Source organism: Triturus cristatus, chromosome 11 (assembly GCF_964204655.1).
Source record: "Triturus cristatus chromosome 11, aTriCri1.1, whole genome shotgun sequence".
In the NCBI taxonomy this organism is placed as follows: domain Eukaryota; kingdom Metazoa; phylum Chordata; class Amphibia; order Caudata; family Salamandridae; genus Triturus; species Triturus cristatus.
In genome coordinates this window covers 1,034,407,468-1,034,423,813 of record NC_140594.1, presented here as the reverse complement: position 1 = coordinate 1,034,423,813, position 16,346 = coordinate 1,034,407,468, and the positions used below count along the sequence as shown (strand labels likewise).

Below are 16,346 nucleotides of genomic sequence, written 5' to 3'. Positions count from 1 at the left end.
CCGAAGCCGGCGCCGGGGCCGGAGCCGCCGGCATGCAAGGTTGCCCAGTCGGGTCTGCAGGGCCCGAAGGCGCGCCAGCAGGCGTCGACGGCAGAGCCAGGCTCTTCATGCCGCGAGGAAGGCACTGACTTCCGCCGGCGCCGCGTCAGTCCCAGGGACCGGCGGGTATGGGGACATGCGCGGCGCCTGCGGCTCCGCTGGAGCCGGGGGGGTGGAACCACCCTGACCCTCGGCCGGCGAGGGGAGTCCGAAGAGCGGTGTCGCCTCTTGGACTTCTTGGAGTGCTTCGACTTACCCGAAGACTTGGAGCCAGACGAGCGATGATAACGTCGGCTGCGGCTCCGCGACCGATCCTTGGACCTCCTCCTGGACCGGGATCGAGAGGGGCACCGAGCCGAGTAGCGAATCTCGAGGAGCTTACGGGACCGCTCCCGTCTAGCCTTCGAGGTCAGGGCCTTGCAGTCCGAACACGACTCCGCGTCGTGGTCGAGGCCCAAACAGTAAAGGCACCGGCGGTGATGATCCGTAACCGACATCAAGCGGTTGCAGTCAGCACAGGCTTTGAAACCAGGCATCCTACCGGCACCGGAGTCGAGACAAGATCAAAAAGGATCAAAAAACTTAGTCAAAAAAGACTAAAATGGGTAGCTCTCCCAGATCTGCGCTTACAGGCGCGGAAAAAAGAAGAAGAACTGAAGTCAGCGCGCGAGGGCGGCGTCTAAGTACTCCGACGACGTCATTCCGGCGCACAACGCCGACGACGGACGCGGAGCCGCAGACGACGCCTAGCGACGCGCAAGGGGTATTGCGGACGAAAAATCTTCCGGATCCAGTCGGACGCCTGGGGATATTCTAAGGTGAGGAATCTAACTAACGTGTTTCTTTCAGATATTTTAAAAACACTGATTTAGTATTTCTCGTGTACTGTCTATTAACACAAAAGGACTAATTTTAGGGAACCAATGAGAATAATTTACTAATTTCTTAAAGGTACTTGGCAAACATACTTGGCATCCTCCCACACGACTGAGGGCCACATGCACAAATACATTTACCCATAGACGCAAAATGGGTAAAACCCTTTAATACATCGGAGCCCAAAACCACACATGCAAACACAGCTGTAGAAGTTTTCACTTTCAGGTTCCTAGAAATAAAAACAATACAACACTAATCAAACAGAACCTTTTTTTATAAAGTCAAACATTTGTTTACAAAAGACGTGTACCGGATATAGAAACCGATATAGTTATTCAATCAGAGTTCATTACATAAATGTACATTCATGGTAATTCTGAACCCTTGTGTGTGTGAAATGCATTTTCCAATTGTTTTTTAAACTAATAATGTTTTTCACTTTCTGTGCCATGATCCATAAGTTGGAAAACCAAACAATATAAAAGATAAGGACAATATTTTAATTAAAATAAGAACATCTGTGACGTTGAGTAAAAAGTACAAAATATTGAAGTAAAGAAAATAGTGTATAAAATGTATGCATCACTAACTTATGGTTTCCTCAAAAATATAAAAGAATAACAAATGAAATATTGTGATCATAACTTTATCACTAAATCAATCTTTAATCCCAAATTACGAAAATAAAATCTACCATTACATCAGATTCTGAAACAGATTCCTGGCTATTGAACAAAACAGGCACAGGCAAGGTTTTATACAATTAACATCATCAGTCTTTTGCCTATGGAAAACTAAGTAATGGCAATTCATTCTGAGTCATGCATGAAAGTACAGTACATATTGAGTTTATCATAATAGCAAACAGGCAATGGAATTCAAATACATACCATTCATATCTTTTCAGGCCCTATAATGTTAATTTGGTTTCAGAATACTTACATTTTCTTATTCACGTTTAATGAATGGGGTGTACGGTTGTGCTTGACAAAGAGTTAACTGCAATGTCTGTTTTTTCAAACAAATGCACAAAGGACAAAAATGTTTAGTGGTTTGACATACATTTACAACATAAGCCATAAAAGAAAGGCTGGAGTAATCATTGAGGACCCATAGGAGTATGAAGATGTGAATCTGCAATCCTATTTAGAACTATATAATAGCTATCAAAGTTGTCAAAGCACACAGTAATTATTCATGCACACTTAACATTTATAAAATATTCCTGCAAAGCAAACAGGGAAGACATTTGCATTTTTTAAACCAGCACCAGGTGATCAATAACATTGAAATACAGATATCTTAAAATATTTGGCACCCGTTTTGAGGTTTTCCAGATGAATAAGATTGTTATGTGTATACAGTCTACTTAAATACTTAAAACAAAGAGCTATGTACAGCTAGTGGCATAAACAAATGCGTAAGTAATGTCATATCTGAGAACTACATTTCCGCCTTTTAGTCTCTCTAAAATATTTTAAAATGAAGAATTTTTAAAGATATATACACAGATGTTTTAAGATAAGCATTACCAGTTTGGTAAATATGCAGTTCCTTTCCCGTTACCTAGTTAATATTCCATACACTACTAATATATACCAGTAGTAGTGCATGATTTTATATACTGAAGTTGTTTCGATAAACATAATCAGAACTAAAATCAAATGTATGACCTACGAGATAACCAAATCCAAAGCATAAAAATGTATTACTACCTTTGCCCAGACATTAGAAAGAAAAAGTCGGATCCAGCTGCTTGGACATTGAGAACAATTATGAAAACCTGTTTACATAACCGAGTCGCATTCTTGAGAATTCAGCACAATTTAAAAGCAAGTATATACATAGCAAAATCTCATTATGTAACAAGTGTAATAATCAAAGGCATCATTCAACGGCAAGGGGAACAATGTGTTGAAAGCTCTTAAGCTGCATAATCGTGCAGAGAAATTTGTGCTTTAAAAACTGGTAATAAAACAAGGAGTTGTAGGTTAAAAAACATAGCCTGGCGATTGATTTGAAGTTTAGCTGTTCTCCTACTGTCCGATGTGACACAAACTTATGCAAATAAAGGAGGCCGTTGAGTAATCACAGCACATCAGACACATTCCTCAGCAGACATCAGGAGAGGGTTGATATATTCAAAGCCTTCAAATTCAGACTGATCAATCTTTCTTACAATGTCCCTGTGAAAACAGCAAACAATCAAATTAATCAAGCAAATTACTGAATGAAATGAGATGCTATATTGCAAATGAAAGAAAATGTACATATCTATTCATGATTCATGATTGGTGGAGAAGTGTAGCTCACTGGTTAGAGGAGGCATACCCTGAAGCAGAGGTTAGACCCGGGACCAGGGTTCGATTCCCGACGCGGCAGGGTCTGGAGCCCAATTGTCCACGGACTCGATAATTCTCGCTTCGGTGCCTACTCTAAGCACGAGTTCACACTATGCAGCTCTGGGCAACAAGCTTGCTTAATCTCCACAACGGCCCCCTGCGGTGGGATGCCTGGCTTTCACCTTGGGGATGCCCAGTACGGGTTATCTCACAGGGAAAAACCAGGACGGGTTCCCAATGCAAGCGCCGAGATGCCCAAGGGTAATTTGAGCGCTATATAAGACTGCACATACATACATACATACATTCTGGCCATGTCTTCAATATCACTATTTTAAACACACGGGTACCCGACTCCCTACAGACAGACATCAACTCTGTTGCTGCCCACCTTCTGTGCAATAAACAGTACTTCCAGAAGCTTCTCATATGTTCTAGTAACATGTACAATTCAAGCTATTCTCACACTCTGAGAAAAAACAAGCTCATCGGGCCCAACAAAAACAAAAAAAAAAAGTTGCACCAAAGGCATGTTTAGACAGCTTTTCGTAAAAGACCACCACAATGCTTCACAAGTTTGAAGTTGCCGTCATGATTTCTAAGCTAAAATGAATTAGATAGTATGTCTTCATATTTCAAAGAAACTTCCTTTCAGAACATATTGGAAAACTGTGAATGGTACAATAATATAAATGAGGAAAACTGCACATGTGCCATAATCGATGACCCCAAACAAACCTGCTTGACACCAGAGAACAGTGGTGACTATAGGGTACCTTGTTTAAAAGTACGGAGATGCTAACAGACAAATATATTCTAGCGCTGTTCTGCTCCGTGTCAGCTGTGCTGCAAATGGTGCCTATATAGGAGCACTGACAGTTACGTTTATTGCGACCTTCCCATGCCAGAAGCACTAAGGGCCTCAGAAGGGCGACCCTGCGCAGAAATCCGTTCATAGAGAAGGGAGGACTGATAAGGAATCAGTGGCTGGAGTCTCTACCAGATATGGCGTTACAGAAGGTAAGTAACTTGTTCATCTGATAAAGACTTCTAGCTACAGACTCCTTACCTTAGATTACCATGAAATACCACCCCGGAGGTGGACCTGCAAACAGATTAGACCAAAATGTCCTGTAGGACCAAACAAGCAAAGTGCCCATCATGAAGGACATGACTGTTCAGGCAATAATGATTAGGGAACATGTGCAGAGATGCCTGGCAGATATCCAGGACAAGGACTCCGAGAGCAAATGCAGTAGTCGCAGCGCTGGCTCTAGTGGAATGAGAGCGCAAGCTCTTCGGGTTGCTTCTAGGCCAATGTGTAACAAATTTCTTTACAGACATATATCCATTGTGAGATTGTCCTTTTCTGCACAGCCTTTAAATTCTTTGCCCCGACATAACCAACAAAGAGTTGATTGTCCACTCAGAACTCTTTAGTACGATCCATGTTTTAGGACTACACCTTTTTTGAGTCTGGGCGGTAGAGTAGCTGCTCTTCTTTAGAAGGGTGAAAGCAAAGAAGGTAGATAGGGTGAGAATTTGACACACATAAAAAGGTGCCACTGCTTTTAGGAGAAAGGAGGCACAAATTCCTAGAACCAGTTTGTCTGGGTAGAATGTTGTGGAGGGAGGGTGCACAGAGAACACTTTCAGTTCGTTGACCCTTCCGGCAGATTTGGCTGCCATAAAAGTCATTTTGATGGTGAGTAAATGGCATGGGCAGTTGTCTGGAGACTCTAAGGGGGAACAGATTAGAAAGGTCAAGACCAGATTGAAGTCCCACTGGGGCACAATGAATTGTACTGGAGGAACAGTTGTTGGAGTGCTTTTAGGAAACAGGTGACGAACAAAGAGGTTTATTCTGGCAACTGCAAGAAAGCTGAAATGGCTGAAAGATAACCTTATACTATGCCCAAAACAGAGCCCTGATAGGCCAGAGAAAGAATAAACAAAACTTGGGATAGAGGGTCAACATTCTTGGAGGCATACCATGTCACAACTTTGTCCAAAAAAGCAGATGTATATAGTAGTCTTGGTGAAGGGATGCCTGGCTGCCAGAATAACATAACAGACTTCCAGGGAAAGGTCAAAGCTGTCAACTATCGCTGCTCAATCTCCAAGCAAGAAGACAGAGTGTGCCCAGGTTCAGGTGCAGCACCGTGACCTGCTCCTGCGACAGAGGATCCTCCTGAAGGGGCAGCCTGATCAGAGGACTGATGCTCATGTTCAGAAACCAAACTCTCTGTACCTAATCTGGAGCCACAAGAATGAATTGGGCCTGGTCATTCTTGATCGTCTTAAGATCTCTGGGCAGGAGTGGTATAGGCGGAAAGGCGTACAGGAGACCTGAGCTCCACTTGAGATGAAAAGTGCCTCAGGGCGAGAGCTGCCTTGGAAACTCCAGAGTGTAAAACTGCTGTTGGCAGTGGTGAACTGATCTAACCAAGGTTCTTCCCAATCTTAAAAACAACCTTGCGCCACCTTTGGATAGAGACACTATTTATGATGCACTAGACAGATGGTTGAATTAGTCCGCTCCAGAATTCAGAGACCCGCCTCATGTTGAACAACCAGGGAAATGTCCTGATGTTCTAGTCCTGTCCAGAGACTCAGGACCTCTTGACATAGGGTCCATGACCCCACCCGCCCTGTTTCTTGAAGTACCATATGGAGGTGGTGTTATATGTGAACACCTGCACCAGCCTTCACTTGATCGAAAAAGAAATGCTTTCAATGGCAGCCTGATCAACCGTAGCTCCAGCAAGTTAATGTAGAGCCCAGACTTGGCCGGATACCAGAGTCCTCTGATCACCACCTCTCCCAAATGGTTCCCCAGGTCCAAGAGTGTCATCTTTCACTACAGTCAGCTCTGGTTGGGGATAGAGAGGGGTCTGCTGCTGACCCAATCGCCTTTCATTAGCCACCACTGCTGGCATTTTGCAGTTCCCTCCGAGATCTGGATAGGGTCAGAGAGTTTCCGCCGATGTTGCGTCCACTGGAACTTCAGGTCCCACTGGAGAACCCACATATGCCAATGGGCATGTGTCACTAGCAGGGTGCAGGAGGCCACTAGGCCCAGCAGCCATAGACAATCACCTAAATCCAGGCTAGAGCCTGAAACATGGGAATAGCCTGAAATCCTGGATTCGCCATTCTGGAGGATAGCCAAGAAAACTGCACTGTGTCCAGAACAGCTACAATGAAATGGAGTGTCTGAGAGGGAGTGAGGAGTGACTTCGGCATGGTGATCATGAACCCCAGCAAGTCTAGGAGGTTCACCATAGTTTGGAGGTTGGTGGCGAGCCCAGCTTCAACAGCCAGTCATCGAGGTACGAGCAGTGCAACCACTGCTTTCACCTTGGTGAACACCTGAGAGGCACTGGTAAAGTCGGGAGCACAGCAAACTGATACTGCTCTTGGCTCATGGTGAGCAACAGGAAACACGTATGCAAACAGGACAGGGATGTGGAAGTAGGCGTCCTGCAAGTCCAGCGCTACCATTCAGTCTCTAGGATCGAGGATAGACAGAACCCGAGCCAACAGAAGCATCTTGAACAACTTCTTCAGGAAGAAGTTGAAGGGGCACAGCTCTAAAATAGGGCATAGGCCTCAATCATTTTTGGACATCAGAAAGTTGCGGGAATAGCAACCAAGACCTACTTCTGTTGACGGCACCCTCTCTATGGCTCCTTTAGCCAAAACAGCCAAGAGTTCCCAAAGGAGCAAGAAGAGAGATGGTCCTCCGTGAGCCGGTCATCAGAAGGTGGCATGGGTGGTAGGGTTTCCAGAAAGGGATGGAGTAACCTCATTGGATGACTTGGAGTACCCACTTATCCGATGTAATGGACTAGCAGTGGGGCAGGGGCTGGCAAATCCTGCCTCCCACTGGGTGCCTGTGCAAATACGAGGGCAAACAAAACGATTTTGGAGGCTGCTGGGACAAGGTGAAGGGAGGAGGCCTGGCCCGACCTCTGGCGGGTGGTCCCATGTGATCTGTGGGAATCACATCCGCTGTCATGAAAAGGCTGGGAAGCCTGTTGGCCTTGGTGGCTTGAGGGGAAAGGACACGGTTGGCTAGGATAAGGTTGAAAGGCAGGCTCAGGTTAGCAGAGGGCCTTGGATCGGTCCAAAGACCTGGCTGTAGCGAATGCCTTTAAAAAGCTCTAGCACGGAGTCCGTCTTTTTCCCAAAAAGCGAGAGCCATAAAAGGTTGGACCTTCCTGAAAATACGGTGGTTCTAAACCAGGTGTGGCATCTAAGTGCCACCAGAATCGTTCTGCCTAGCAAGTCAGTCATGTCCATCCCACATCGAATGGTGGATTCTGCTGCATCTTGTCCATCAGCAATAGCTGGGTTGAGTATGGCTCAGGCTTTCTCCGAGACCATGGGCAACATTTGCGCAACTGAATATCACACAGTGTGGGTGTATCGGTCCAAAAGGCATTCAGTGTACACCGACCGCAGTGCTAAGCAGGGTAAAGAGGACATCCTCTTGCTAAAGTTGTCCAGTCTTTTGGGTTCGCTTTTCCGTGGAGTGGAAGGGAACGTGACAGGGTTAACTTGGGAACTGGAGGCTTGGTCCACCAAGCTCTCCGGGGTGGGATGCAGAGTGAGGAAACTGGGGTCCCCAGGAGCGGGGCTATGGCTGCGGGCACATGTCCTATGCATAGGAGCCCCTGTGCCAGGCTTGGACCATGCCCAAAGCAGGACATTTGTAAGGGCTTCATTAAATGAGAGTAGAGAGTTGGAGGGGGAAACTCCCTGCTGAAGCACCTCCATCAAGACGTTCGTCTTGACCGCCAAGAGTAGCTGAAGGTCCAGGACCTTAACCGTACTCCGCACCAAGATTTCCTCCTCTGTAGCCACAGAGGGAGGAGACACCAAGCCAGTGTTTGGTGAGGTGTCCAAAACACTGGCCTCCCCAATTTCCTCGTACCAGTTGTCCTCTGGTTAATCAAGGCGGTTGTGGTATCCATAAGGGTACTCAGAACCCTCCCAAACGTCTCCCTCTCCAGGCCTATCAAAAGAAAAGGGCACTGGCTCAGATCAGGAAGGCATGGTTCCAGATGGTGCCGGAGTTGGACGCCGCCAATCTGGCTCCATATCGAGTCAGGGATGAAGACAGGGTTGATGCTGCTGTTGGGCGTCGGCGATGCTGAGAAGGGAATCTCGAGAGGCTCAAACCAAGTCTTCCACGCGGCGTCCGATACCCATTCACTTTAGAAGAACCTTTTTTCAAGGTACAATCTGACAGGGCAGTCCTTCGGACTAATCCAAAGTTTCTACCCAAGGTGGTCTCTTCTTTTCACCTTAACCAAACCACAGAACAAATGGTTTTCTTTCCACATCCAACGACAGTGGAAAAGCCAGAAGGCACTTCATACAATAGGTGTAAAAAAAGTACTCATGTACTATATTGATTGCACACAACCAATTTGGAAAACTCAACAATTATTTGTGGCTTTTTCTGAACCACATGAGGGACTGTTATATCAAAGCAAGGAATCGCTTCTTGGCTAGTCAAGTGTATTAAGTCCGGCTGTGCCAAAGCCAAAAGACAGCTCCCACCACCCTCCAAGTCACATTCTGCTTGGAAACATTCAATTGCTGACATTTGTAAAGCTGCTACTCGGTCCCCACCGCACACTTTTGCTAAACACTATTGTTTGCACGTTCCAGCAAAACGACAGGCCCAGGGGGGGGGCAAGCTGTCTCGCATACACTTTTCCAATGTTCGGCAACATCCTCTGGCTTGTCAAAACCTTATAGAGGAAACTGCTTTCTATTCTATTCACAGAATACTTATCTACAGCTACACATGCCACAAATGTAATGTGCTACTTACCCTGTAGAGATCTCTTCATGGCATGTAGTGCTGTAGATTCACAAGCCCCACTCTCCTCCCCAGGAATCCTTAATTGTTGCAGATGCCATATTTTTTCAGTTACTTTATTCTCTCTTACTGCATGAATATCTTCATGCTTCACTTTGCTCTCTATCCTACACTTCCTGAGTGGGACGAAAAAATCTAACTATGGAGTTGATGTTCATGCTCAAGACTCCTTAAGGAACGAATCACTGTACCTTGTGTCTCAAAAGCCTCCTTCTTACAAAAAGATGTTCTACACGTCCAAGCCCAACCCTAGAGGGCAAGAGGTTGCACAGCATGTGTAGATACAGCTACACTTTGTGAGAAAGTGGATCTGTATATACTGTTCCCTAATAGGTACAGGGTGTACAGAGTCCACAGTCCCCAAGGGTTTGACAGAGGCTAAAGTTAGATATAACCTTACTATCTAAAGTGGTAGCTTGGTCGAGCAGTAAGGCAGTATCTGAGGACAGTGTAAAGCATTTGTTGTACACACTCAGTCAGCAAATGGTCTCACACTCAATAACTGAACTCTAGGCCAATGGTTTATATATAAAAAATATATGCTTGTTTTATTTTAGAACCAACACTTGGCATTAAAATATACTTTCTCAGAATGAGATGCTTTATATAAATACTTTTGCAATATGCAATTGACTTTTGTAAACAGTTACAAGTGGTTGCAATAGGCAACACTATTTTAAACACAACAATGCATTGAGCTCAATGGAAATTTCAAGTAATTTGCAACAGATTACTTTTAGGATTACTATTGGAATTCCAGGACTAGATCCTAGATTCAGTCCTGGGTCAGTACTTCGAATCAAGTGATGAAAGTTTACTTAATTACTGTGATGATTTTTAAACAATATTTAGCTATTTTAAAAGTTGACACTTAGAAAATATTTCAAAGAAAACAGTCAATGGTTCCCTATGGAAGAAAATTCAAGTTGCAGGTACAGTATGTTCTCGTTACTTTTGTAATCCAGTACTGGGTACCTAGACTCCGTACTGGGACCTTTATCCAAAAATGGTAAGTAATTACGTTTTCAGATATTATACGATTTTTAAAGAATATTTAAAGATTGCAGAAATTGACACTTAGAAGAAATTTCACAGAAAAACAGTCAATGATTTCCTATGGGAGAAAATTGGGTTACTGGTAAGTACAGTTGTAAGTATTTTTCAGAGTCAGTGCTGGGCACCAAGATCCAGCACTGGGAGCTCACCTAAGAGCAGGTGAGTATTTTCGTTACTCGGCTGATTTTTGGTGAATATTTTAAGATTTGAAAAGTCCACACTTAAAAGAAATTCCAGGAAAAAGCCAGTCAATGTTACACTATGAAGAAAATTGAGTTATCGGTTTAAAGGTAAGTACTCGACTGGCAGAGTTGAGGTTCTGGGCATAGACTCAGGGGTCCCCCAGGGTCAGGTAGGTACAGTTGGTTCACCCTCAGCGACTCTAGGGCGGCCGGGTGCCGAGAGAGTTAGGCCCAATGTTATCCTATGAGGGATAGGGGGGCCTTGGTTGGTGGCTGCTGACTAGCAAGCCATGCGGTGGTGGGAGCTGGGCTCCTGGTCACTTACTCAGGGCAAGTGGGGAAGTAGGTAGGTGTAGAGGTTGCACTGCCAGGGCCACTCGGGCGGCTGGGTGCAGGGTGCTTTTGAGCCTTCGGGCGCTCAATTGATTTCAATGGGAAATCTCCGGTTTAGAAAAAGACTGCAAGCTCGGGGACGAGGATTCTTCAGGTGCCACCACCACTTCAAGAGGTACGTTGGGTAGTTGGAGGATAGGTAGGTACACCCGGATTGGGCACAGGGGGCCGCGGGCAGGGACGCCTTTTGGTGTCGGGAAATCTTACCCTCGGTTGATCGCGGTAGGGGGGGGCACCTTGTTCTGAGGCTGCAGGCTTCTTCATGAGTGTCGAGGGAGGTCCTTGGGTGCCGGACTCGTGGTCGCAGTCGCCGTGGGGTCATCCTCGTGGTCTTTGTTCACTCCGGCACTGGCCAGGCTTGGCTGGTGCAGAGTGTGCTGGGTTCGCGTTCCGGGCTGCTGCCAGGGATTAGAAGTAGGTTTTGAGTAGAGCCTCTACTCATGGGAGTCCCAGGGGCTTAGAGCCAAAAGGTAGCCAGGTCCTCCGGGGTTTGTGAGGTTGCTGGCCACAAGAGATGCCGGGTTGGAGCAGGAGCAGGTTCGAGGGTCGACAGGCCGGTAGGGCTGGGGCCAAAGCAGTTGGTGTCTTCCTCTTCTTAGCAGCTGCAGAGCAAGTCTTCTTTCTTCTTTCTCTTTGTATTTCGGAATCTGGAATCTGGGGAAGGAAGGTTCAGGGTGCCCCTAAATACTAGATTTAGGGGCGTTACAGGTAGGTGAAGGGCAGGGACCTATGGGTCCGTGTCCTGGGATGGGTACACCCCCTATCCTGCCTCTCTTCTGTGGGAGGGGAGCAGTAGCCTAGTCCTGATAGGGTAGGGCTTCCCATCTTCAAGATGGCGAGAGCCCGGAGATGTGCTTCACCTCGCCTCCCCCACCTGAGGGGTGGGGTTGGCAGGCTGGCACATCCCCGGTCCTTATTTGGGTTTTCCGGCCAAGCTTCCCGCCAGAGTGGGGGGTTGCAGTGGCCTGGGAAGCTCACAGAGGCGGCAGGCCTTTGAAGCTTCCCCCTGCCCATCCTGGGGAGGAGATTTAGCACCTCGCCCAGGATGTGCATTGTTGCAGGCCCAGGAGAGCAGGGGCTCTCCCACCCAGGGGTCCAGCAACATGTCTGCTGTGTGGCAGCCTAGGCAGCCTCAGAGCAGACGTGGATTGTAGGTTAGGTTTAAGGGGGCATCTCTAAGATGCCCTCTGTGGTGCTTGGTACATTAAATCCCACACTGGCATCAGTGCGGGTTTAATGTGCTGAGAAGTTTGATACCAAACTTCTCAGTCTTCAGTGTTGCCATTATGGTGCTGTGGAGTTTGTGTTTGACGAGCTCTCAGCACCATGTACTCTTAAATGGCAGCACTGCACTTACAGTGCTCAGGAATGGGCCTGGGTACTGTAGGGGCACAGGGCTCCTGTGCCCACACCATTGGCATAAGGCACCCAGCTAGAGGGGTGGCTGATGTATGCCATGGCAGTGTAGGTGATGGGCATGGCACACAGGGATGTGTGCCATGTCGACTTTGTTTCGTCTTGCACCCAGACACCCAGCCTGCAAAGGCAGTGTGTGTGTGTAAGGGTACAGGGCCTCTAAGGGTGGCACAATGAGTGCTGCAGCCCTTAGAGGCCTTCCCTAGTCACAAGGCCCTGGGTACCTAGGGTACCATTTACCAGGGGCTGACATGTGGCCAGGGTTTGCCAATTTGGGTTTTGTGTGTTTTAGGGAAGGAACATAGGCCCTGGGCACCTGATTAGCAGGAGTCCAGGGCACACTCAGTCAAAGTACATTCAGCAATTCAGCAAAAAGTGGGGGCATACCATGCAAGAAAGATGGCACTTTCTCACACACATGCCACGAACAGATATCAATGGAGGGGGTTCAACGGAAGGTTGCGGTATCTCGGGCAAAGCTGCTCCAGAACGAGCACTAGATCAATGGGGGCAGGATGGCGCTTAAGGTGAGCCCGCTGGTAGGAATCCAGTAGGGGCCCCTCCAGAAGTCATGGGGCCTAAAGGTGCTCCACATGGGTCGGCTGCCAAAATATGAGGCTCCAGAAAACCTCAGAAGGCGCAGAGAAGTTCCAGGCACAGGCTCCGAGGTGGAAGCGAGGCCTCGAATGGTATTGTCGTTCACACCTCTCGTCCGAGGACTTGGGCTGGCGCGATGAAGTTGAAGAGATCTTCAATGTCTTACGTTTGTGGGACTTATCCACGCCTTGGAATGGGATGACTGTCGTTGGGAGCGCCTCCTTGAGCAGTCCTGGGACATTCCATGGAAACGGGATCGTGAGCAGCGCGGAGTTGTCGGACATCAGACGGCATGGAGATTCAAAGAGTGTTCCAGCAGCACCTTTGGATTAATGGCGTGGCAGTTTTTGCAGGTCTTGGAGTCGTGATTCTGCTCCAAGCACCACAGACAAACCAAGTGTGGGTCTGTCGCAGACATCTGCCTGAGACAGGCACCACTGGGTTTGAAACCACGAAACAGGTGTTGGCTCTTGCATGACTGATTTGTGATTGGAATTTGTTGGACTTGATATCTGAAGGTTAGGCAGCTTTCTTTATTAACAAACAACTGGATGGAATTTCAGATATGATTTAAATATTTGAAATTGGACTTTGTTAACTCAGTATCATGACTGCTATTGAGCCTCAATATATCTGAAACTTGTTCTGATAACATTTTAGATAATAATATGTAATACTTTGAATATCAGTAAATTGATCGAATCATCATAATAGTAATTGCTTTCTCCCTTTTGACTTTTTCTAATACCCACTTCCCTTAAGTATATTACTGTAAAATGTATACCAAGCGAATAACTTGTAGTGTGGTTTGAGTGCGCAGGGCCTTTTAGCTTCGGTTATCCGTACACTTGTTAGGGTGATAGACATCGTGCAGGACACTTACAGCGTAGACAACGCCGACCGAGAGCCAAATGACGCTACCTACCGGCAAGCCGATGTACTGCTCAAGAGGTTCCAGGTCCAGTCTAAGCTCTGGGGATAATTCTAAGGTAAGGAATCTACGGCTATAAGTATATTAGATACACATTATTCCCATGTAAGTCACAGAAGATGTGTGGGTCACAGCATGTCTGTTTTCCCATCTGAAGTTGGTGAGTAGGTCCAAATCTGCACTTGCCAGAGCACCTCCGGAAATCTAACTGGGCAGAATGTAAGGGTTGACCTGTAAAAAACATATTAGAGCTACACAAGATAAGAAACTAAGTGATTAGGAAAAGTAACTTGTCTCTGATATGTTCTCTCTTATGGATACTCTATCTTCCCACAGAAACCTCATTTGAGAAGTTTCCACAATGGACTTTTTTTTTTTTAATGCACTACTACCGATTGCCACTTACTTCAGCCCCTCTCCCTCCTAACAGGGGAGGATGAAATTCAAAGAACAGAAAAACAATCATCAGGGAGAGAATGTTGGGTAACAGTCAGAGCTGCCGACTTCAGAGCTGGGGATCCAGGTTTGAGTCTCGGCATCAGCTCGACATCCTGTGATTCTGGGCAAATCACTTAATCTCCCTGGGCCTAGAGACAGGGCCTGCATACCCTCATGGATTATAAGCCGTGTGTGAGAAAGTGGCTCTGTATATACTGTTCCAAAATAGGTACAGTGTGTGCAGAGTCCACAGTCCCCAGAGGTTTGACAGAGGCTAATGTTAGATATAAACTTACTCTCTAAAGTGGTAGCTTGGTCGAGCAGTAAGGCAGTATCAGAGGACAGTGTAAAGCATTTTGTTGTAGACACTCAGTCAGCAAATGGTTTCACACACTCAATAACTGAACTCTAGGCCAATGGTTTATAAAAAAGAAATAGGCTTGTTTTATTTTAGAACCAACAATAGGTATTAAAATATACTTTCTCAGAATGAGATGCTTTAGGTAAATACTTTTGCAATATGGAATTGGCTTTTGTAGATAGTTACAAGTTGTTGCAATAGGCAACACAATTTCAAACACAATAATGCATTGGGTTCAATGGAAGTTTCAAGTTATTTGCAATAGATTACTTTCAGGATTACTTTGGTAACTCCAGGACTGGATCCTAGATTCGGTCCTGGGACAGTTCTTAGAAACAAGTGATAAAAGTCGACTTAGTTACTGTTATGATTTTTAGGCAATATTTTCCAATTTTAAAAGTTGACACTTAAAAGAAATTTCATAGAAAACAGTCAATGGTTTCCTATGGAAGAAAATTGGGTTACTGGTAAGTACGGTTGTGAATATTTTTCAGAGTCAGTGCTGGGCACCAAGATCCAGCACTGGGACCTCTCCTAAAGCAGGTGAGTATTTTCGTTTTCGTTACTCGCTGATTTTTGGTGAGTATTTTAAGTTTTAGAAACTCCACACAGAAGAAATTTCAGAAGAAACCAGTCAATGTTACCCTATGGAGAAAATTTAGTTATCAGTTTTTGTGTAAGTACTCGACTGGCAGAGTTAAGGTTCTGGGCACAGACTCAGGGGTCTCCCAGGGTCAGGTAGGTACAGTTGTTACACCCTCAGCGGCGCTGGGGCAGCCGGGTGCCGAGTGAGTTAGGCCCAATGTTGTCCTATGGGAGGCAGGGGGGCCTTGGTTGGTGGCTGCTGACTAGCAGGCTACTCGGCTGACTGAGCTGTGCTCCAGGTCACTTGCTCAGGGCAAATGGGGAAGTAGATAGGTGCAGAGGTTACACTGCCAGGGCCACTCGGGCAGCTGGGTGCAGGGTGCTTTTGAGCCTTCGGGCGCTCAATTGATTTCAATGGGTGGTTGGAAAAAGGCTGCAAGCTCGGGGACGAAGATTCTTCAGGTGCCACCACCACTTCGAGAGGTAAGTTGGGTAGTTGGAGGATAGGTAGGTATGCTGAGATTGGGTACAGGGGGCCACAGGGCGCCAGGGTGTCTTTTGGTGTCGGGAAATCTTACCCTCTGTTGATCGCGGTGGGGGGGTACCTGGTTCTGAGGCTGCAGACGTCGTCAGGAGCGTCGAGGGAAGTCCTTGGGTGCCGGACTCGGGGTCACAGTCGCCGGGGGGTCGTCCTCGTGGTCTTTGCTCACTAAGGCACAGTCCAGGCTTGGGGGGTGCAGAGTGTGCAAGGTTCGCGGCTCCGGGCTGGAGCCAGGGATTAGAAGCTGGTTTTGAGCAGAGCCTCTGCTCATGGGAATCCCAGGTGCTTAGAGCTGAAAGGTAGCCAGGTCCTCCAGGGTTTGTGAGGTTGCTGGCCACAAAAAGTGCCGGGATGTAGCAGGAGCAGGTTCGAGGGTCGACAGGCCGTTAGGACTGGGTCCAAAGCAGTTGGTGTCTTCCTCTTCTTAGCAGCTGCACGGCAGGTCTTCTTTCTTCTTGCTCTTCTTTGTATTTTGGAATCTGGGGAAGGAAGGTTCAGGGTGCCCCTAAATACTAGAATTAGGGGCATTACAGGTGGGTAAAGGGCAGGGACCAATGGGTCCCTGTCCTGGGGTGGGTACACCCCCTATTCTGCCACTCTCCTGTGGGAGGGGGGCAGTAGCCTAGTCTGGATTGGGTAGGGCCTCCCATCTTCAAGATAGCAAGCGCCCTGAGATATACTTCACCTCGC

At 46.8% G+C, this 16,346-nt stretch overlaps 1 protein-coding gene across 2 annotated transcripts in view; it reads right to left on the bottom strand.

The window, feature by feature from the left end:
• Positions 1-1,174: 1,174 nt before the first annotated feature.
• The window catches only part of PRKCI (protein kinase C iota), a 238,358-nt gene continuing 223,186 nt past the window's right edge, over positions 1,175-16,346 (bottom strand). For both annotated transcript variants that reach the window (XM_085635235.1, XM_085635236.1), the window contains one exon: positions 1,175-3,104. In XM_085635235.1, the coding sequence (XP_085491361.1) occupies positions 3,017-3,104 (88 nt within the window). In that variant the 3' untranslated portion in view covers positions 1,175-3,016. The remainder of the gene's footprint in view (positions 3,105-16,346) is intronic.